The 22437-nt window shown below is 54.5% G+C and overlaps 9 protein-coding genes across 9 annotated transcripts; 4 read left to right on the plus strand and 5 right to left on the minus strand.

Annotated features, from left to right (window-relative positions):
* Positions 1 to 389: 389 nt before the first annotated feature.
* MYCGRDRAFT_96389 (uncharacterized protein) lies at positions 390 to 884 on the plus strand (the record flags this gene model as incomplete). The annotated part of the gene is made up of 3 exons (XM_003848923.1): positions 390 to 439; positions 528 to 672; positions 750 to 884. 3 exons carry the CDS (start codon positions 390 to 392, stop codon positions 882 to 884), a joined length of 330 nt encoding a protein of 109 aa, XP_003848971.1.
* Positions 885 to 983: 99 nt separating this feature from the next.
* MYCGRDRAFT_76564 (uncharacterized protein) lies at positions 984 to 2237 on the minus strand (the record flags this gene model as incomplete). Its single annotated transcript, XM_003848983.1, has 1 exon — positions 984 to 2237. One exon carries the CDS (start codon positions 2235 to 2237, stop codon positions 1479 to 1481), a length of 759 nt encoding a protein of 252 aa, XP_003849031.1.
* A 293-nt stretch (positions 2238 to 2530) lies between these two features.
* On the minus strand, positions 2531 to 3575 carry MYCGRDRAFT_63387 (uncharacterized protein; the record flags this gene model as incomplete). The annotated part of the gene is made up of 1 exon (XM_003848982.1): positions 2531 to 3575. The coding sequence occupies one exon, from the start codon at positions 3573 to 3575 to the stop codon at positions 2598 to 2600; it is 978 nt and encodes a 325-aa protein (XP_003849030.1).
* Positions 3576 to 3986: 411 nt separating this feature from the next.
* CYP-46 (putative P450 monooxygenase) lies at positions 3987 to 5836 on the minus strand (the record flags this gene model as incomplete). The annotated part of the gene is made up of 4 exons (XM_003848981.1): positions 3987 to 4617; positions 4681 to 5021; positions 5106 to 5582; positions 5657 to 5836. 4 exons carry the CDS (start codon positions 5834 to 5836, stop codon positions 3987 to 3989), a joined length of 1629 nt encoding a protein of 542 aa, XP_003849029.1.
* A 594-nt stretch (positions 5837 to 6430) lies between these two features.
* Positions 6431 to 8079, plus strand: MYCGRDRAFT_76570 (putative major facilitator superfamily transporter; the record flags this gene model as incomplete). Its single annotated transcript, XM_003848924.1, has 2 exons — positions 6431 to 6565; positions 6619 to 8079. The coding sequence occupies 2 exons, from the start codon at positions 6431 to 6433 to the stop codon at positions 8077 to 8079; spliced, it is 1596 nt and encodes a 531-aa protein (XP_003848972.1).
* Positions 8080 to 8480: 401 nt separating this feature from the next.
* ALS2 (5-aminolevulinate synthase) lies at positions 8481 to 10167 on the minus strand (the record flags this gene model as incomplete). The annotated part of the gene is made up of 6 exons (XM_003848980.1): positions 8481 to 8900; positions 8959 to 9101; positions 9160 to 9268; positions 9330 to 9424; positions 9486 to 9641; positions 9696 to 10167. 6 exons carry the CDS (start codon positions 10165 to 10167, stop codon positions 8481 to 8483), a joined length of 1395 nt encoding a protein of 464 aa, XP_003849028.1.
* Positions 10168 to 11289: 1122 nt separating this feature from the next.
* On the plus strand, positions 11290 to 12241 carry MYCGRDRAFT_48819 (uncharacterized protein; the record flags this gene model as incomplete). Its single annotated transcript, XM_003848925.1, has 3 exons — positions 11290 to 11587; positions 11644 to 11745; positions 11811 to 12241. Coding segments are annotated over 3 exons (831 nt in total), but the record flags the coding sequence as incomplete, so codon positions are not given.
* A 143-nt stretch (positions 12242 to 12384) lies between these two features.
* SPT3 (serine palmitoyl CoA transferase subunit LcbA) lies at positions 12385 to 14088 on the minus strand (the record flags this gene model as incomplete). Its single annotated transcript, XM_003848979.1, has 3 exons — positions 12385 to 12609; positions 12665 to 13112; positions 13175 to 14088. The coding sequence occupies 3 exons, from the start codon at positions 14086 to 14088 to the stop codon at positions 12385 to 12387; spliced, it is 1587 nt and encodes a 528-aa protein (XP_003849027.1).
* A 984-nt stretch (positions 14089 to 15072) lies between these two features.
* Positions 15073 to 22437, plus strand: PKS5 (polyketide synthase; the record flags this gene model as incomplete). Its single annotated transcript, XM_003848926.1, has 3 exons — positions 15073 to 19447; positions 19577 to 20283; positions 20341 to 22437. The coding sequence occupies 3 exons, from the start codon at positions 15073 to 15075 to the stop codon at positions 22435 to 22437; spliced, it is 7179 nt and encodes a 2392-aa protein (XP_003848974.1).

Consider the following 22437-nt stretch of genomic DNA (forward strand, 5'->3'; position numbering starts at 1 on the left):
ACGATCTGCACGGAGGAGTCTGTACAGCAGGATTCTCGCATCGCAGTGCCATTCTTCCATCCCGGTCTACTAGAACGAATATCGAAAGACCTAGGTTCCATGCTCTTCGTGATCATGACGAATGCATCAAGGTTCCGAGGACAGCGATGCCTTGCCGAGAAAAAAAGTCTCACGACATGGATGTCCTCGGTCGTCTCGCCTTGACAAGTTCAGCCGCGACCTCCGTCGGATGCCTACTTACAAGAAGCCCGAGTCCTCCATCACTGAACTGACTTCCCTTTCGTTTCCCCATCACGCTCAGCCAAAGACTACCACGAGCCGCAACCCGCCCCGTCGAAGAATATCGCCCACTCTAAACCCCTCAACAAGCCCTGCTACGACGCGCAACCATGGCACCGATCCTCGCATTCTCCCTCTACTGCCTCGCCCTGCTCCCGACGTTCGTCGGTCCCTTCCTTCTCCTCCAAACACGAGCCTGCTCCTCGAATGTGCCGCTTTCTTGTTACATCGCTGACCCGTTCAACCAGTGCCTTCGCCGAAAACGAACTCTACCAAGCCTCCTGCCAACGCAAAGGCAAGCAAGACAACGGCGTCACTGCCTCCATCTGCCGCCAGATCAACAAGGAACAACACTTCCACAACGACTGGTATTGGGATCTCGTCAACAATGAGGTACGAAAATCTCTTCCCCCCCCCCCCCCCCCACACTCTTTCACTCCTCGAACGCTCGCTGACGCCCACACGCACAGTGCCGCTTCCACAACGGCGACGATCCCAAGCAATTCGGTGGTGCAGGGTGGAGGAGGTTCACGGTGCTGTGTCAGCAGTTTGGTTTGGTGCCGTCCAATCCCACGTCGTGTACCATGGTTGACGGTGGTTGCTGAGAGCTTTTGGCGAGGAAAAGGGGAGGAGGAGAGTGTGTGTGTAGAGTGAGAAATGAGCAAGTTTGATAGATTACGTTCAATTCCCAACTGGTAGTATTACAACATGGCCAATCCCTTCCGATTCATCATTGTCCTGCTGCTGCTGGCTGCTGTGTATATACACAAATATTCGTACAGATTCCGCAACACACGCTGCGGACGAAGCCTGGTTTCTCTCTTCCCGTACCACGCCAGTGGCTGTCCGATCGTGAAGAGTTGGATTTCCTGTCTCGATGCCGACTCTTGATGGCTCGGTGTTTAACTTCGCACGCGAGTGGCCTCGGATTCATGTCGTTCGGGGATCGTGGTCACTGTGGCGTAGTGGAGATTGTCCCGATTCTGTATCGAGAGGCTGTTCATCGTTCAGATCTCCATGTAGCACAGGGCAGGAGCCTTTAAACGCCTCAGCGAGATGTCCGGTCAGGCTCGATATGTCTCCTCCGTGGCCTCCTCTTTGACCCGAAGCTGCCTTGCTCCTAGCTGTGGCCACGTCCAGTCCACAGAGAACATCCGATTTCAGTCCTTGTATCTCAATCCACGTTGCCCAATCCTCTCTCAAATCACGCAACTCCACCCAAAACTCCCATCCCACTCCCACGGCCCCCTCACCTCCACCAAACTCGGCACCTCATCTCTCTCATAAAACCCCACCAACCCCTCCACATCACTCTCCTCCATCTCACAAAAGTCCTCCAAACTCCACTTCAAACAAACCTTACTCATCCAACCCATCCTCTGGAAAATCTGTCCCGTACCCGGCGCCACGACCCTCAACTTCTTCCTCACCTCTCCCACCTTCTGTATCGCCGCGCCCGTATTCACCGGCAATGTATCCGCGATCCTCCTCCTCACAATATTCGCCATCTTCGGCCCATTGCCGTTTGTCGACACCATGATTTGTAACGGTCCATCGCGGTGTTCGCTGCCGAAGTAGAAGTCGCATTCGGGGGGTACATCGGCGATGTTCGCATTAATCCGCAATTTCTTGCATAGTTTCCAAATTTCGGAGGATGCTTCCGGGTCGTCGATGGCGGTCATGACGAGTGAGAGGTCTGGGTCGTCGAGGTCGGAGGGGAGGAAGTCGCGGTCGGTGTGCGTGATGAGGTTTTGGGCGAGTCGGTGGGCGACTTCGGGGTTGAGGCCGGAGGAAGGGCAGATTACGTGGACTTTGGCGTCGGCGTTGAGGCATTTGAGGATGCGGCCGGCTGCTACCTCGCCGCCGCCGACGATGAGGACTTTTTTGTTGCGGATTTGCCAGGCGAGGAGGAGGGAGCCGCCGCCTTGGATTTCGGGGAAGGGTTCTTCTTCGGACATTCTGAGGAATTGGAGGAAGTGAGTGGGTGGGAATGAATGGAGAAGAGGGAGAAAGAATGCAAGTCGATAAAGAACTGAGATCTTCTGGCATGTGAAAGTAGATCGAGACGGGACGGGAAGGAGCGGGAGGTGATGATGTCAGCAATAGTTCTAACATTGATCTCTCTTTTTAAGCTTACTCGACCTTAACCCTCTTTCGAAGAGTCGACATTGCAAACCTTTCTACCGCACGGCACAGGTATCGGTAATCTGGCGTGACAAGTCCTCATGGAGACATTTTGTCTTGTCGGAACGCAATACTTCTACGACTACTTCATCAAGAACCACCGAGAACTGGCCAGAGCACCAGGATCATCGTGCTCAATGCCCGTTGTCCCTCATATAAGCCTCCATGTGAGCCTTGAGTATCTCTTGTTGATCCTCCTTCACGCTTTCTCCATCGTCAAATCCAAGATGCAATCCCAGCTCCGCGTAGTCTTTCAGCCAAAGACCGGAAGTCTCCCTCGGATACTGCGACCGAAAGCCCAGATACCGCTGTGCCCGCCTCGACATCTTAGCCGCGGTCTCAACTTTGACAGTGAACGGATGAGCCTCGGTCGGAGTCAAGAAGCTTGCCAGCGTGGACATCTGGACGCACTTCCTCTCTGTCTCGGTGCGGTTCTCTCCCATGCCGTGCACGACTTTTCCGCTGAAGAAGAGACAATCACCCGCCTTTAGCAATGCCGGAATCGTCTGATCGGGGCTTCCACGCTGATCGTAGCTCCACTTGTTGCTCCCGGGGATGACTCGAGTCGCGCCGTTCTCCTCGGTGAAGTCGGTGAGAGCGATAATGAAGTTGACCACGGCCTCGGTGGCGTCGGGACCGAGCAGAACATATGGCGGGCTTTGCTGTACGTCACGATGGAGGACCTGAGCCGGCTGGGGACCTGCGGCGTTCAGTGTGGAAGCCGCTGCGAGCCAGTAATTGCCAGCGTGCCCACCTTCGGTGAAGACCGTCTTGAGCAAGGAGTGCAAAAAGTCATTCTCGACAAACTTTTCTCGAAAGGTAGCGCTGTGGTTGATCAAATCACCCGCTCGTTTGGTCTTGCGACCGTGGAACGCTTGTAGCTCCTCGTGTGCGATGATTGAACCTCGTTGCACCGCGTCGAGGACAGGCTCGAGCTCTGTCTGCATCTGAGTCACTTGCTCCGGCGTGAGCAGACTTTTGATGACGACGGCTCCATCTTCGTTCCAGTGCTGAAAGATTGTGTCCAGTGGTGTGTCAGAAGTCAGTTCCGTGAGCTCCTGATGCCCGTTGGAGGTTGCAGTCTGCGGAGTGTCTTTCGGGATGCGCCACATGATGAATGGGGATATCTGCGATGCTCAGCTATGGTCTGGCGGGAAGGCCTTGAACTGTGTCGAATATGGTATATGACAGCAACCGAGGCTACCGCCGGCGTTGAGAAGCTATTGCGGCCGCGCATGTCCCTTGATAAGCCGGACTTCGACCGCAATCCTCATGCAGGCCTGACTACGACAATGACTCTCACAAGTGCGCTGTGCGGGGACTGCAGGTGACGATGGTTAGTCCCGGTCGGAGCGATATTTGAGTATCTCCGCTATGTACCGAGCAGCATGCTGACCGGACCCTGCTAGACAGAGGTGGCCCGCTTAGCAGCAATGCCGTGATGCTGCGCATGAATTACGGGTGCAAAAAGATGGCATCGGCGTTCAATCGGAGGCAATTCACTGTCTGTCGGACCACTTCTATCATTTGCAGGTGCCTTCGACCGTGGTCACGCGCAGAGACAAGCCGCCTTCGGGGTTGATGGTGACGAGGCCCGACACGGGTACACTGGCCCTTGGCTGATCGAGAGCCCACTCGAAGTGTTTCGTCAGCGCCGTCGTCAGACATCTCAGCTCCGCCTTTGCGAAATTCTGTCCGATGCAGTTTCGTGGACCGTGCAGAAACGTCAAGAAGTCCATGTTGCTGCTCATGCCACCACTTGGGTCCACCTTCGACTCGCCGTCCTCGGTGCGAATCCATCGCTCCGGACGGAATTCATTGGCTTCGGGACCCCAAACTTCCTCAGACCTTTGAATCAACCACGGCGAAAGATAGATCGATGTTCCCTTCGGAACATGAGATCCAGCGAGGGCGGTATCTCGAACGGCGACTCGCTGAGATAACGGGACTGTCGGGTAAAGGCGCAGCGCCTCGTTGATGACACCATTGAGAAACGGAAGTCCTTCCAGCGTCTTGCCGATGTTCTCCTCGATGCCCGAATCAACCAGGAGTTCTGTAGCTGCGCTGACTTCTTCTCTCAACAGACGTTGTCGGGCTGGATCGAGCGCCAGCAGATAGCAGATCCAGTTCATCGTGGCAGCAGTTGTCTCTTGCCTGCGGTGTATGCTGTGTCAGCCCATGTGGCCTCTGCCGATGCAAGCGGTATTGGCAACTTACCCTGCAATGGTATACGTGAGCAGCTGCGAGGCAATCTCGTAGTCTGTGAAGTGGCCAGATTGTATCATCAGAGATGTGAGATCAGCGTCTTTAGAGTCGGCTTTGAGAGTAAGTCGCTTCTTTTGGATGATCTGCAGACACAATCGCTCCATAGCAGCTGACGTCCCCGCAGCCGCGCGGTACAACGGGAATGTCAGGTACTTGCTGACCCATGGCGGCGAGAAAAACGTCAGCGCAAGGTAGACAGATGTTGATGTCGAGGGCTGCAAGAAGTATTGAAGCAGCTTTCCCAACTGTGAAAAGCTGCCATCGTCGGAGGCCTCGAACGCCCGGCCGAACACCTGACGCAATATGTCAGTACCCTCAGAACATGATGGGGTGGCAGGATCGTCAAAGTCAGGATCACCGTGGAAAGGCGTACGTACCGTCGTACCAATGACATTGATCGTCATCACAGTTGTCAGATGCGTGAGCTCCACAGTACCGCTGTAGGTACCATTCTGGTGGTTCTCTATTTTCTGGAAGTTCGCCTCAACGGCTCCCGCGAACTGCAGCGCATGGCGCCACATCAACGGGTAGAGATTTTTCACCGCGCGAAAATTGAAATGAGAAAGACTGCGCTTTTTGAGCGATTTGTGCTTTTCGCCATTGACCGTGAGCAGTCCATCCAGGGTCAATTGCTTGAAGAATCCCTGCAGCGCGGTGGGCTTTTCGAAGTCGGCAGCGCGAGCAACAAGAAGTTCTCCCAGAACAGAAGGCTTCGTGACCAGAAGGAGTACTCCTGTCGGTTCTCTCAGCGCAAGAAGACCATTATTCGGGGTTTCTCGGGCCAATTGAGAGAGCGCCTCGGCGGGTGTTCGGCGTAGCACAAGCTGATAGTACAGTTTCTGAGGCAGCCAGTACTATCTCATTGAGCATGTCAGTGCAAATGAAAGTGGCTTCAGAAGTGTTCTGGATAGGTCGGTGCGATATCTACCTTGGCTTTCGGGATGTGTCGAAGCGGACTGATAAATTCGGGATGTATCAGTGTGGAGTAGCAACACAGAAGCAGCAAGACTGTGACCAGAATGTACGCGCCGCCCGGTCCTGATTCGACAGCTCGAACATGGGCAAGAGCAGCGGCTGGGATGCGAGCGAGAGGTGTCACAAAGGTCATATTGCCGATCGCTTTCGGAAGCATCTTTCGAGCGGTACTTGGACGTCGTCAAGCTCATGTGAGATGGACCGAGATATAAGAGAGTCGGCTTCATAGCGGCTGTTGACGTGATACTCTGATCTCACCGACGATGGAAATCACTGTCTCGATCCAAGGATGCGATGCGCTCCACGCGGCGACTCCGACGAAGCCTGATCTTGCTGCCACCTCGACGTCTGGGTGGATTTCATTTCCAGAGTGGACCCGATGCAGACCCTGTCACTGTCACATCTAGCGCACTTAGTCGCATGCTTAATGGAACCTCACTAGCAGGGTCCTGCGCCTCCTCGGAGTCGGACCGTGGATCACGGCACTTTTCACGGCGTCTCTTTGGCGCTGATCAGAGTGGAGTCGAACGGGGAAACCGACCGCCCCGTGCCCGGCGCATTCATCTACCATGCACTCTATTCCGACGTATGCACGTCAAGCGGCCATGGTACAACGAGTGGACCTACAAACGAAGAAAGGGGTGGAGCGCTCAGGCGTGGGTTCAATTCGCCATCACCACTCCTACCTTACCCTACCCTACCTTACCCTACCGTCTGTGACGCCAATATGGACGATCTGACGGTGCAAGAAAGCACTCCTTCAGCTGGAAAGTCTTTACGCTTCAAACTTGCGTTCATTGGACTGGCCAGTATCGACTTCGTGTTCCAGTTTGATGCCACGGCGCTCGGTGTTGCTTTGCCCGTACGTCGTCTCTTCCCCTTGTCCGCTGTACGCGATACTGACCTCCCTTGCAGACCATTGCCAAAGCCCTGAACGGTTCCACCACTTTGTCCCTATTCGCCAGCATCAGCTACCTGTTATGTGTTGTCGTTACAACCCCAATATGGACAAGCACATCAGACGTTCTAGGTCGCAAACCTTTGCTACTGGTTGCCTCTGCCTTCTTCTTCGCCGGATCGGTCGTCTTCGCTGTCGCACAGGATATGCCTACTCTCATCGTGGGACGAGTCCTTCAAGGTCTCGGAGGAGGAGGGATCAACGTACTGGTGGAGACCATTGTGGCAGACATGACCACGCTGAAGGAGCGGTCTTTCTGGCTCGGCATGATGGGAATACCGATTGCAACTGGCAATGTTCTCGGAACTCCACTGGGCGGCGTCCTTGCCATCGCTGACTGGAGATGGCTTGGATGGATCAATCTTCCATTCATCTGCATCGGATTTCCACTGGTGATGTTCTTCCTACGCCTACGATCAGTCTCGAAAGGCGACGTGTTGTGGCTTCGAGCCAGAAGTCTCGACTGGATTGGTATGCTACTGTCAAGTGGCGGCATCACTGCAGTCATACTTGCAATCAGCTGTGCAGGCGAAATCTTTGCCTGGAACGCTTGGCAAACACTTCTCCCGTTGCTGCTCGGCGTCAGCGTGCTGATACTTTTCGTCGCGTACGAGAAATTGCCGGCTTGTCCCATCGTACCGCACAGGATCTACCGGCCGAGGACAGCATGGGTGACTCTCGCCGGCGGCTTCATCCAGGGAATGGCGATGTTCTCAATTCTACAGTTCCTGCCTCTCTTCTATCAATCGGCTGCACTGCTGTCGGTCCTGGACATGGTCGTCTACTTCCTGCCCTCCGCATTCGCCGGCATCATTCTATCCGTGGCTTCAATGCTGCTCGTGGGTCCTGTTGGAATCGGCTATCGATGGTTCATCTGGGCATTGTGGGCGATAGCAACGCTTGGGACTGGATTGCTTGCTCTCCTCGGCCCTGGCTCTTCCACCGGAATGCTGATCGGGATTCCGATCGTCTGGTCTGCCGGAGTGACGGCTCTACGCCTACTCATGCTGCCATTGCAGGCTAGTGTGAAAAATATCGACGACACCAATCTTGCCATTGGACAGCTCCTGACTCTCCGATTGCTTGGAGGAGTATTTGGCCAGGCAATTGCGTCTAGCGCATTCGGCACCTCGTTTGCCGCCTCGATTAGACGCTTGACGGAGCTGACTGGACCACTCGCGCCGCTCAACGATTCTCGCAACGCAATAGCATTCATACCGGAACTGAGAAAGCTCAAAGCGACGCAAGATGCTCTGTTCTCGGTTCTCGCAGCCTACACGGACGCTTTCCATATGGTTATTTATATCATGACGGGCTTGGCTGGGCTCGGTCTGCTTATCTCTTTGCTCACGGAAGAGCTTGAGATGCAAAAAGAAGAACTCGGGAGTCAGCGCTTCGAAGAGAGACCCTCAAGTTGACCAATCCTGGACTCCATCAGCCATGCCTTCACAGCTCCGTCATCTCCTGTCACTTATGTACTTTAGATTGAATGACCCACATATATTCCACAGTCTCTAATAATGAATGCCTTTACTCCAACCTGAACACGATCGCAACAAGATCAAGGAACGAAGCCCTGTTTCTCCTCGTTCGATGCTCGTCTATACAATGCGAAGGGTCTGTGATGTATACAAAACTTCGCCGCTCCATCCTCCGGCGGCGGGTATCGTTCCCAAGGCGGTCCAAACGAGACGACATTTTCGCTGCATGAACATGGGATCTCACCTCGAGCGGAACCGACTCACATGAATCGGAGAATCTTTATCTAGTTTATTGTGGAACGGATTCCGAATATTATAGCTCACAAGAATGTACCGAATCACATGGCCATCAAAGCATATGCCTGCTGTGCAGCGACGGGAATCTTGACCTCCGTCACTCCACTCTCGATATCAATCATCTCCTGCGCCCAGTCACAGACAGTCTTCGCCAGGTGGTCCACTTCAGCCTCGGTATTTGCGGCGTGGAACATGAGTCTGATCCGACCTTGACCCTTTGGGACAGTGGGATAGTCGACAGGAAGGGCCGAGATGCCGGCGAGCTGCAGGTGGAAAACGAGGAACCAGTTGTATCGCTGACGAGTCCACAAGGGAACAATGTGAGCGTGCCACTCGGTATTTTCCCAGTCATCCGCCACTGGGATGGCGAGAATTCCGGTTTCGGAAGCTTTCTCCCACACGGGATTCGAAGTGATGGTCTTGAAGAAGTACTTCACGAGGAATTGTATCCTGGCTTGAGCCTGCACATCAGATCAGTCAAGGCCGAAGGGTTGAACTTGCAATCAAGGCTCTGCTTACCTCTTCTGTCGCTCCAGATCGCAGAAGACCGTATCCAGAACGTACCGCCGCCGCTGATGGAAACGACGGAGCAGTCGTATAGATCACGCAGCGAGCATAGTTGATCAGCGTACGCCGAACGGTCTGGCTTCCCAGGATGAAAGCTTTATTTGAACAGAGGTCAGATGAGTATCTTGATCCGGGAACTGGCTTCGTTCTCACCTCCAGAAGACGCCAAAGCCTTTCCGCACGTGTGGAGGCGGACGGCAATTTCTTTCTCCAGGCCAAGCTTGGATACGAGACCTGCGCCCTTTGGGCCCAGAATACCAGTCTAAGGGTCGTCGGGTGAGATTCTATGAGACTGCGGCTGTTGTATGGACTTTGACACTCACAGCATGCGCTTCGTCAACGACGAAAATGGCATTTCCCTTGGGAAAGATCTCTTTCGAGATCTCGATGAACTCCTCCAGTGGGCAAACATCACCGTCTGCAGTATGCCGTCAATATCGATGCTGAGCTGAGGCGGTGATAACATGCTTCAGACTTACCCATGCTATAGACTGACTCCACAGAGATGATGACACAGCGTGAACCATCGCGAATCATTGGATGACTGTCGTACGCAGACGCCAGTGCTTCGCGATACGCATCGACATCATTGTGACGAAACGGAACCTTGCTAGCAGCAAGGGAATGAGCCATTGCTGTATAACAGAAATCAGTGCAGGTTCGGGGTTCTGATCATATTCCGGACTGACCATCGTGCGTGCTGGCGTGTACCAGCTCATCGTAAACGATCACATCGCCAGGGCGCGGGATCGCGGTGTAAATCGCAGTGTTTGCCTCCCAGCCAGAGTTGACCATGAGTGCAGACTCCGCGCCGTGGAAGTCAGCGACTTCTTGTTCCGTTTGTTCCAGGTACTCGTAGTTGCCATCCATGATGCGGGTGCCGCCAGCGTACATGGCGAAATCTGGGTGCTTTGCCAGCTCTGCCAGAAAAGCGACTCGCATCTTGCCAGTCTTGCCCATGGACAGCAGATCATTGGAACAGAAGTCAATGGACTCTCCGCTCTTCCAAGCCGCAATCACACGAGGGAACATAGCGTGGCTCGCTCTCTTGACGTCCAGGCTTTCCTCAAGGCCGCGATAGAATGCTGGAGCGTTCTTCATTTGCGGCGCCATCGGCTTCTGGGCCTTCATCCAGTTGGAGATGAACTCAGCTCCGGCCATGTTGACTTGTTTCGAGGAGATTTGTGGCAGGAAGGACTAGATGATGGACGAATGCGTATGCGAAACGAAATCTGGAGCCCATCGAGTGAGCGGCAATGCTGCTTTTGTTGCCATGCGTCGGAGGTCCCATCGGGGATTGCTCTCCACCGTTATTGAGCCTGCGAGGCCGCACGAGCTCCGTTGATGCAGGCGCCCTTAGCGGCTGGACTTCTGGAAGCGTAAAGATGCTTACCCTGGCCCCTGTCGGCCTTGCGCATTCGAGGTCGACCAGGATCGCACCGTCTCTGGCGCTAAAGTTGCAGTTGCATTGAAACATGTCTCCCCCAGTCTAAAGAGACTAGGAGGTACGCTCAACATTTCCGTCGTACCTTGCGAACATGTCTCAAACACATCTCGCAACCAAGACCCATGACACCTTAGCCCGAAATCCTGATATCTTGCCCTGAACGTTCGGCAGACACCAACTTCCTGCATTATTGGCTTCATGCAGCTGGCAAGCGAGCTCGTATCCCATGTGTTATGAGCGTTGAAGGAGGCCGAACAAGGTGTCTGTCTCAAGTCGGGGTACATATCTACCTGCACTGGTGGGTCTCTCTAGGGAAATCGTCGGCTCGCGAGTCACGACATTCGGACGAAGTAGGCATTAGTGGAGCGATCAGACCCTCGAGACGATGTGTCTGATTGACGTACAGGTGATAGCGATCGGAAGTCACCGGTCGAACCTTGAAGCAAAGGCGTGACGACTGTTGATTGTCCTGCGATCTTCTCGAAAAACCACGGCCGCAACTATGGGAAAAACAATGGATCTCTACGGCAAGGTCAGCGTCCCGTCATCGTTACTCCGGAGCAACATCTGACAAATCAACCAGACTGCTTTCATCACGGGAGGATCAGGAGGCCTGGGCAAAGCTATCGCACAAGAGCTTGCAGCCCGTGGAGCACACATCGCTCTCTTCGCACGGCGAGAAGGTCCTCTGGAGCAGGCGAAGCACGAAATAGCCGCGGCTTGCGGATCGGCAACGCAGGAAATATCAGCAGTCAGTGTTGATCTGGGCAATGCCGTCGAAGTGAGTGACCAGAGCATCGTTCGGAAGTGAAGCCAAGACACTGAAAGTTCCGACTCAGGTCGACGAAGCATTTCGTGGACAATCGCGGGTTCCGGATCTGCTTTACTGCACAGCTGGAGGCAATCATGCCGAGAATGGTTTCTTCGCAGACATTCCCACTACTGCCCTCCAGAGTTGTATGAGCAATAATTATTTCTCGTCCGCCTTTGCTGCAAAGTCGGTCCTCGGCATCTGGACTGAAGACGACAAGCGCTGTTCGAATGTGGTCGGCCTGGTCCGGCGTGAGCGGAAGATCGTCTTCATCAGCAGTGCTGCGGCTTTCGCATGTCTTCCAGGCTCGGCCGCCTATTCTCGTAAGTCGCTCTCTGAGCTGTGAGGTCCTTTGCCGGACACTGAAATGTCATCATAGCGGCCAAGTGCGCACAGCGGTCGTTAGCGGATACTTTACGCATCGAGCTTCTGAGAGAATGCTGTCCGCAGTCGCAGTACTCAATGCATTGCGCATTTCCAGGTCAGCGAACAATGTGCTCCAAGTCTTTCAGGACAGTGGACGACTGACTGCATTCTGGTCAACAGCGGACTTCGTTTCTCCTGGATTCATCGAAGAGCAGAAAACCAAGACTCTCCTTACGAAACAGATGCAAGGCCTCGACAAACCACTCGCCGAACTCATGACCAGCTTTCCATCGTCCGAAAAAGTGGCGACTCTGGTCATCGCTGCGGTAGACAGAGGCGACTTCATCATCTGCGAGGATTCGCTGTCTGCTTCCGCTTTGTTCACGGCGATGAGTGGACCATCGCCCAAGAGAGGCTTGGGAATCGCCGATGGGCTTCTTTCAATCATTGTGAACTGGATCGCGTGGCCATATTTGCGACGGAAGTGGCAGGGCATGACAAAGAGGAGCGGAAACCAGACGCCGCTTCGCTCTCCACCAAGCTGGAAGGCCAGATTGAGCTGGAAACTTATTGGAAGTCTTCACCGGCAATCGACAGAGGTTCGAGCCTGAGTCAAACTTTGACGGAATGCTACCGATCGATGGCTCCTCGCGACGTCCCTCCCGTCTCGACCTGTCACAGCGTTCGTGAATGTAGACGTTGACCAACCACAGCTTTGCGTTGTATATCTTGGCACATGAAGCTAGCAAAAGTTTCAAGCCGTTCCACGTTGCCATTTTGCCCTCTTCATGACAGTTGTGATCGCCTGTCGTATCGCCGTGCCTGCCTTGCTCGTCTCTTTCTTCGACAAACCCGTGGTAGCACATACTTTGATGGCTGGGTCTGGTTGATATTCCTTTGCGACATCTCGCGGATGCAGGCCATCCATGATCGGCATGGTCTTGAGGCGAGTGACGAGTATCGAATGGCTGACCAGGCACTGGAATTTTGTGAGCATCTGGTATCGGAGTGGAACCCTCTGCGGAGCGTCTGACCTCGTCCACGCATTCTTGTAACAGAAGTTCTTGCTCCAAGCGTGTGAGGCATCGCTTGCGGACGTGCTCCTTCTTCAAGACCAGATGGATGACAGGGTTGTCGGGTGCACTGGTGCAGTAGACCCAGGCACTCTCTTGAAGTTGAAGGCGTAGAACCGTAATGCGCTCTTGGAGAGTTCGGATGTCGTTTGCTCCATCTTCTGATTGAAGTCGCGTGATCACGGCGGATGCTGTAGTGGCTAGAAATGTGGGTAGAGACGCCGAGAATGTCACGGCCGGCGAGTTCAGGCGCTGGTGCTCGACCATTATGCTACGCCCGGTGCAGAAGCCACCGCCACTTGACAGACAGCCCGCCAGGCTACCGACGATGATATCGATGTTGGCCGAGTCGACGTTTTGCAACTCGCTCACTCCTCTGCCGGTCCGACCAAGGATGCCGTACGACCACCTGATTCGGCGAAGGCCAGTTAGCAAGGGCATCAAAAACTCCAGTGAGGTGTCGGGACTCACGTTTCATCCAAAACAACGCGAAATTTGTATTTGGTCTTGAGCTCGAGAAGTCTTGGTAAATCAACAATGTCACCAACATTTTCCGAGAGTCCCTCTGTGATTATGAATCTCCGTGTCAGAGGTCGGTCTTCAGCAACAAGACTGGCGAGCACCCGCTCCAAGTCTTCCATGTCGTTGTGCTGGAACCATCGAATGATACCCCTGGACGCCTGGATGCCCTTGCGAATCGGAAAATTGACCGCTCGATCCGCCACAATAATGTCACCTCTCTTGCAAAAGGCCGAAATGACGCTGCTGATGGTCGAGAAGCTCTGCGAATATATGACAGCACCCTCTGTCCCAAAATGACTGGCGATGTCCTGCTCCAGCTTCAAATGAACGTCGAAAGTCCCAATGAAGCCAGGTGCTGAACAAGGACCGACTCCGTAGGTACGAATTGTGTCCACAGCGGATTGCACAAGTGCAGGATCGGTGGAGAGGTTGTAGTGATTATAGTTGGCAAGGTTGGTCACAGTCTTGCCATCGCAGAGTTTCGTTCGCGGTCCACACGGCGCGTCTCGGTGCAACGAAGGCCGATTTCGATCGAGCTGTAACAGTGGCTCCGATTGCTCCTGCACGAGCGGCTCTGGCTCCCAATCCTCGACCATTTCGTCAATCTCCTTTTCCGACAAGACCACATGTGAGCCTACTTTCTTCGGGCTGTACTTGGACGCCAGGAGATAGCGTAAGAGCAAGAGGAAGAGTAGCAGTTCGAAGGCACTGCGGACCGGGTCATCTTGGTAAGACGCCCGTATATAGCGAGCCAGCACTGCACCGTCCGAGGCGCGTCGTAGAGTGCTGACGATTTGTTGGGCGAGCCACCGCCCGCTGTCGATCAAGGTGGCGGTGTACGCTGGCGATGAAGTGTGCTCCATGATCTCAAGGCCGCACAAGGAAGTGAATAACGGTCGGATGGCATCGTGTGAAGTTTTTCGCCGGGGCACGGAGAAGACCCCATATCGCACTCGAGCACGGACGTCGACATGCCGGACATGCCCTTGGTAGCACAGTATTTCACGGGTGGAGTCCGGCGGTTGCGAAAATAGCGGAAGTGGAGATGTTTGCGCAAGATGCCCTTTTCGTGCATCGCAACCTTGCCAAGCTCGACGTGAAAAGTGCTTCCCCTGCATTCGTCTGCATTAGCTTTGACCCTCCCCGAGGCGGGACCGGCAGGCGGCGAGGGCCCCTGCCGCCCGTCGGGCCGGTGCGTGCAGCTCGAGCACCTCCGCCTCATTGACAACATCACGCGACATCGAAACAACACAATGGGATTCAAGGGCCGGCTGAGACATTACTTTCCGTGGGGCACGACGGGTCGCGGCTAGTTGACATTGCTGTCATACCACCCGGCATTGGCATCCTTCCGCCAGTTTGCCCATACTTGCGCCGCAGCCGACGACATACCCAGCGAACAGCCGGCCCCGTGGATAGTGCAGAATGGTCGGCGGCACTTGCGGCCCCAACGATTGTGGGAGAGTACAATCGACCGCGGTGTGGGCGAGCGAGCGAGCACAAATAGACGGTGGGCGCATTGCGCGGCATACGTCGCTTCGATTACGGAAAAGGTAGGCAGGAAATCCTCAAGGGCGAGGATAAATTGACATGACCGTTCCCCAAGCCTCCATCTGAGACTTCCGAGTATTCAGTCTTTCTCTCATTCATCGCAAGAGTGTGGCACTGCCGTTCCCATCATGGCAACCAACGACATTGCAACGCCTCTAGGCGAGCCAGATGTTTCCATGGCCAGCAAACTGAACAGAACGAATGGAGTCACTACCGAAGACAGAGCGCCTGACGTACCTACCGATGGATTATCCGAACAGGCACACAGCCCACCGGAACCGATTGCAATTTGCGGTATGGCCTGTCGTCTACCAGGCGGACTTACATCGCCCCAAGAGGCTTGGGAATTCATCTGCAACAAGATGGATGGCCGCATCAAGGTCCCAATGTCTCGATACAATGTCGATTCGTACTACAACCATGGAACCACCAAACCCGGTACTGTGTCCACCGAGTATGGATACTTCCTGGACGAGTCGGTCGATCTCGGGGCCTTGGATACTTCATTGTTCTCGCTACCCAGGACAGAGGTCGAAAGAGCAGACCCACAGCAACGCCTTATGTTGGAGGTTGCGAGGGAGTGCTTCGAAGATGCCGGCGTCACTGACTGGAAAGGCAAGACGATTGGCTGTTACATTGGCAACTTCGGCGAGGACTGGATCGAAATGTATTCCAAGGAAAACCAACAATGGGGCCTGCATCGGATCGTAGGGACCGGTGATTTTGTCATTTCGAATCGTCTCTCATACGAGTTCGACATCAATGGCCCAAGTATGACAATCCGGACAGGGTGCTCCGCAGCCTTGGTCGCGCTCAACGAGGCTTGCGCAGCTCTCGGTCGAGGCGACTGCGAAGCTGCGATTGTCGGTGGCGTCAACTTGATCATGGGTCCCGGAATGACCACGGCCATGACCGAACAGGGCATTCTGTCGAAAGACGGAGCAAGCAAAAGCTTCTCTGCTGAAGCTAATGGATACGCTCGTGGTGAAGCCGTCACCGCAATCTACGTCAAACCTCTGGCCGCTGCTCTCAGAGACGGCAATCCTGTACGCGCCGTCATAAGAGCGACCTCTCACAATTCAGATGGAAGGACTCCAGGCTTGTCTCAGCCGAGTACCGACTCGCAGGAAGCGCTCATGCGTCGAGCCTATTCCCTCGCCGGGATCACTGATTTTGGAGAGACGGCAATGGTGGAATGCCACGGCACGGGAACTCAAATCGGTGATCCGATCGAGGCCAAAGCTGTCGCTCGAGTCTTTGGCGAAAAGGGCGTATTCATCGGCTCCGTCAAGCCGAATTTGGGACACACAGAGGCCGCATCAGGGCTTGTGTCGCTAATAAAGATGGTCAAGGCGCTTGAGCATCGCACTATACCACCGAACATCAAATTCGCAACACCGAACCCGAACATACCATTCAAAGAAGCGAAGATGGTCGTTCCACTCGAGCCGACTCCTTGGCCCGAAGACAGACTGGAACGAATCAGCGTAAACTCGTTCGGAGTCGGAGGTGCAAACGCACACGTCATCTTGGAGTCTGCCGCCTTTCACAATGCTCTGCCAATGGCTACACCCACCATGTCGGAATCTCCGCAGCTGCTACTGTTCACCGCAAATACGAAGAACTCGCTCGAACGCCTCGTCGAGCAGTATCGTACGTGGGTAGGACAGAACCCCGATAGTGTTTGCGACCTGGCCTACACTCTGGCCAGACGAAGAGAACATCTACGCCACAGAGCATTCGCGATTGTTAAAAATGGCGCGCTTGAGCCTGTGTCTGCACCGGTAGACACCAAAGCCGGACGCAAGCCATCCAAGGTCATCATGGTCTTCACTGGGCAAGGTGCACAGTGGCCACAGATGGGACGCGAATTACTGCAGTCCAACAAAACCTTTCGCTCCACGATCGAGTCTCTTGACCGATACTTACAAGGCGTTGCAGAGTACTCCATCGCCGCGGAACTGAAAAAACCAAGCAAAACGAGCCGGTTGTCGTCTGCGGAACTTGCACAACCGTTGTGTACAGCAATTCAAATCGCATTGGTTGACACACTGAAGGAAGTTGGCGTCCATGCGCATGGTGTTGTTGGTCATAGTAGTGGTGAAATCAGTGCAGCGTACGCAGCTGGCGCACTTACTGCTCGAGAGGCCATCATGGCCGCACATTACCGCGGCGCTGTGACCGTGCTACAGACGAGGAAAGGGTCCATGGCCGCGATTGGGATGGGCTGGAAGGAGACCGAGAAATACTTGGTCCCTCATGTCAGGACTGCCTGCGACAATTCCCCGCAGAGTGTCACCATTTCCGGAGACACAGAAGCCGTGGAAGCCATGGTAGCCTCCATCCAGCAGAGCAAACCTGATGTGATGGCTCGACTCCTGAAGATTGACAAGGCTTACCACTCTCAACATATGTCTGAAGTTGGAGACGACTACATAAACCTGATGGGCGACAACGTCCGCGGCGTCACGACATCGATCCCATTCTTTTCGAGCGTTCACGGCAAACTGGTCGGCAGCGAGACCACCTTCTCGCCCGCTTACTGGCGATCCAACCTAGAATCGCCGGTTCGATTCCGCGAGGCAGTCGATGCTGCCCTAAGTCATGACATAGGCCAGGACGCTGTTTTCCTTGAGATTGGTCCTCATTCTGCTCTGGCAGGTCCACTGCGTCAGATCTTTAGCCATGCATCCCTCCCAGCTCCGTACGCAGCCGCCATGCTGCGCGGTCAAGACTGCTCTGCATCCCTTCTTGCCGCAGTTGGAAAGCTTCATTCGTTCGGAATACCAGTCGGCTTGAAAGCGCTGTTCCCCACCGGATTGTGCTTACCAGACCTTCCCCGGTACCCATGGAACCACGAGGAAAGCTACTGGTACGAGGCGCGGGTCTCGAAGGAATGGCGACAGCGGAAATTTCCCCTTCACGACCTTCTTGGGCTTAAATCTCCCGACAGCTCGGAATTGGAGCCTGTCTTCAGGAATATGTTTCACCTTTCCAACGTTCCTTGGGTCCGTGATCATAGACTGGGCGAGGACACTGTCTTTCCTTTCGCGGGATACATTGCGCTGGCAGGTGAAGCAGTGCGACAAATTACAGGCATTGAGGATGGCTTCCAAATCCGCAACATCGGCGTTGCGACCGCATTCGTTGTGACAGAAGGCAAGCCGACAGAGATGGTGACCACGTTCAAACCTCAACGTCTTACCACCTCTCTCAACAGCGCATGGTGGGAGTTTACAGTCTCCTCACACAATGGCCATGCGTGGGTCAAGCATTGCGCTGGTGAGGTTGCTGCAGTATCTAAGCCGCCAGGACCGGGCTCCGACCCTGCGAATCTTCCACGCAAGCTCAGCGCGAAGAAATACTACGAGACGATGCAAAAGGGTGGACTGGATCTGGGTCCATGCTTTCAAACACTCGAGTCCATCCAGACCTCTACTGGTGCAGACAGTCGGGCGACTGGTAAGGTACTGAATGGTAGACAAGGGGACGAAGGGAATTACCACATCCATCCCACGACGCTCGATGCCACAATCCAGATCATGGGAGCCGGCGCAGTCAACGGATCGTTACGCAAGACCATGACTTGGCTACCAACTAGCATCGACAACCTCACCATCTGGAAGTGTTCGACGGACATGGTGGTCGATATCTCGGCGGTGTTGTCTAGCAATCAGTCCGTTGTCGGAAGTGGCAGATGTACCTCCAACGGTACCGTTGTTGTCCAAGCATCCGGTGTCAAGCTAGCGCTCGCCGACGGTGCGCTCGGAGTCTCGGCGCTAAAAGATACACATGCCGCTGCACGATATGAATGGGCACCACATATTGCGTTCAAGGACCCAGCGGAACTCATTGTTCCACAGTGCCACAGCGAAGAAGTTCTCTCGGACTTGAACGAGCTGGGCCAATTGTGCTTGCTCGTCTCGAAGCGGCGATATGCAAAATTGCACATTCCACTCGACAAACCCCATCTGACCAAATATCACACTTGGATGATCGACCAGGCTCATGACGTGGTGATGAGCCTCGCGCCCAATTACGACAGTCTGGATAATGACACCATGACGGCAAGAATCAACGCACTGATGTCTCACCTTGAGCGCACTGTTGCTGCTCCTCTGGCAAGGGTCATCCGAAATATAACTGATCATATGGAAGAGCTATTGTCCGGCCGGGCACTCCAAGATGTGGTGAACGATGTTGACTGGCAAGCAGTACAAGCTTTCGTGCAGCAATCTCACCCTGCCGACTTCATTCGTTGCTTGGCTCATGCTAAGCCAAATCTTCGGGTGCTCGAGCTCAGCTCTGCGAATTCGCCGTCGCCCTCGAGTCAAGTCGTGGAAGCGCTCCGTCATGCCAACGGGCAGATGCTTTGTTCTAAGTACACTCTCACGTCGACTGGCTTCATATCGGCGAAAGACCAAGAAAAGACTTTTGCCAATCTAGAAGTCCGCACGCTGGACATCCGTGACGACCCCGACACCCAAGGCTTCGATGATCCGGAGTACGATCTCATCATCGCGTCCAACATGCTTCGCAACAGTGCAAGTGTCAAGCAGTCCATGCAGTATCTCACGAGTATGCTTAGTACCGACGGTCATTTGGTCATGCAAGAGCTATGCTCATCTGCGCACTGGATCACGTATGTTTTCGGACTGGATCGTGGATTCTGTCCGGAAGCAGCGACCGAGGAAGAGCCTTCACTTGATGCGGCTGGGTGGCACCAGCATGTCGCTCTCGCGGGCTTGGAAGTGGCCGCTGATAGCTCTTTCGGAAACAGTATCGATGGACCCCTAGCAGTTACCCTGGTGGCCAGGAAGTCTTCGCCGGCGAATCCAGCCACGAAAGTCATTTCCGCCCTCTGTGAGGAACCGGTCGGGAAGATGGCCCTGCAGATCATCGAAAGTCTTGAGCACGAAGGGTATCAGGTGACCAGATGTACACTGGACAGTCCCATCGTCAAGGGGCAAGACGTCATATCCTTGTTGGACGCCGACAAGCCGTTCTTCGCGGAACTGAACGAACGTCGCTACGAAGCCTTGAAAGCGTTCTTTGACGCTCTTGAGGGAGCGGGAATGCTATGGGTGACGAGATCATGCGAACTCGGATGCGTCGAGCCTGCCTACGGTTCGATCATTGGCCTCGCCCGTGTACTTCGCTCTGAACAGCTTGTTGACATCTCCACCGTCCAGGTGGATGACATGGAACAACCTTCGAGCCTGAAGAAACTGTCGCAAGTACTCGCACGATACCAAAGCCGCCACGGCGACGAGACTCTGAATCCAGACTTCGAGTGGGCCATTCGCGGAGGCGAAGTGCTCGTTGGACGTTATCACCCCTTCCCTCTGCTCAACGAGCTTTTGGAAGAGAATTCAAGCATGTGGTCGAAGCTGGACGTTGAAACACCGGGTCGGATCAACAGTCTACACTGGGTGCAACAACCGGCCGAAGATCTAGCACCGGGCGAGGTGGAGGTGCAGGTTCACGCTGCAGGACTGAACTTCCGAGTACGTTGCTACCCATTTTGATACCTTGCATGTCATGAATACTGACCTTCTCGATAGGACATTCTGGTTGCGTTGGGCATTGTTGAGCTTCCAATACGGCAATTTGGATTGGAAGCTGGAGGCATCATCACCAAAGTGGCACCCGACGTGGATCCTCGCGAGCTCAAGGTTGGCGACCGAGTCTTCTGCTTGAAAAAGCAAGCGTACTCGACTTACTTGACCACACCGACAGTATTCTGCGTTCGCATTCCAGATTCCCTGAGCTTTGAAGACGCCGGGTCAATGCTCATGCCGTACGTGACGGCTCTTCACTCACTTGTCAATGTCGCTCGTTTGGAAAAGGGTCAATCCGTCCTCGTGCACAGTGCCTGCGGCGGCGTTGGGCTCGCGGCCGTCCAGGTCTGCCAAATGATTGGCGCTGAGCTGTATGTCACGGTCGGCAATGAGGAAAAGATCAACTTCCTGATGGAAGAGTTTGGAATCCCTCGAAACCGCATCTTTGATTCGCGCAGCCAATCATTTGTTGATGGCGTCAAGCGCGAGACCGATGGCAGGGGCATCGATGTGATTCTGAACTCGCTTTCCGGTGAGCTGCTCCACGCCACATGGTCCTGTGTGGCGGAGTTTGGCATCTTGGTCGAAATCGGCAAACGAGATCTCATCGGACACGCCAAGCTGGACATGAATCCTTTCCTCGCTAATCGAACCTACTCTTGCGTGGACATTGACCAACTTTGGAAGAAGCCTCAACTCCTGCGGAAACTCATTCTCAACACACTGCAGTACTACGTTCAAGGGCTTACCACGCCAGTTCGGCCCAACAAGGTCTTCCCTGCCTCGCAAACACAGGATGCTTTCCGATACATGCAGAAAGGGCAGCACATTGGCCGAGTCTGCATTTCCATCTCGCACTCGCCAGTCAGCGACAACGAGAAAGCAGACTTGGAGACAACGCAGAGCCTCGCGCCGATCCGCTTCGACGGTGACGCATCCTATCTCTTGATTGGTGGACTTGGTGGACTCGGCCGCGCGATTTCCTCGTGGATGGTCGAGCATGGCGTACGAGAATTGATTTACCTGTCTCGGAGCGCAGGCACAACTTCAAAAGACGACGCCTTCATTGCCGAGCTCCAGAGTATGGGCTGTGCTACGAAGCTTGTGGCTGGAGACGTTGCATGTCGTGAGGACGTTGAGAGAGCTTTAAACCTTGCATCTCATCCCGTGCGCGGAGTTGTGCAGATGTCAATGGTTCTTCGTGACCAGAACTTTGCGAAGATGAGCTTTGAGGATTGGACCGCGGTTACCCGGCCCAAGATTCAGGGCACGATTGCGCTCCACGAAGCCACGTCGAAGTTGTGTTCCCCGCTGGACTTTTTCGTGCTGTTCAGCTCCTTATCGGGTGCGATCGGGCAGCCCGGACAGGCAAACTATGCAGCCGCCAACACGTTCCTGGATGCTTTCGCACAGTACCGGAACAGTCTCGGCCTCTCTGCTTCTGTCATCGACATCGGAGCGGTCGAAGAGGTTGGGTTCATCTCGGAGCAACCGGGCATGATCAACTCGATGAAAGCTACTGGATTCAAGGGTCTTTCAGAGCAAGAGCTTCTGGATGCCATGACACTCGCTATGCTGCGCAAGCCATCTGCTGAACCTTCTGACGCCCCGACAGGCTCCACGTACTGCCACCCGACCGCCTTCGTCCTTGGGCTTGGATCCTCCATATCTCTGACGGCGTCCAGTAATCGCGCAGTTTGGAAGCGAGACCGTCGCATGGCGGCCTACCACAATCTCGCTGCCGATGATGCAGCGGCAGGTCCCTCGGCCGAGACCTTGAAGTCTCATCTTGCTCTGGCCAAGTCGGATCCCTCTCTTCTGAAATCTCCCGAGACAGCGAGCTTGTTCGCGGAGGAAATTGGAAAGAAGTTGTTCGACATGTTGTTGCGCCCATACGATGAGCTCAACACGGCCTCTCCACTGACAGACTTGGGACTCGACTCCTTGGTGGCACTCGAGCTGCGGGCTTGGTGGAAGCAGGTGTTTGGTGTGGACATTACTGTGCTGGAGATGCTGGGCATGGGAAGTCTGAATGCGCTTGGGCAGCACGCTGCGGAAAGTCTGTTGAAGCTCATGTCAGAGACTGCAGTGGCCGCTTAG

This window comes from Zymoseptoria tritici, chromosome 10, assembly GCF_000219625.1.
Source record: "Zymoseptoria tritici IPO323 chromosome 10, whole genome shotgun sequence".
Classification (NCBI taxonomy): domain Eukaryota; kingdom Fungi; phylum Ascomycota; class Dothideomycetes; order Mycosphaerellales; family Mycosphaerellaceae; genus Zymoseptoria; species Zymoseptoria tritici.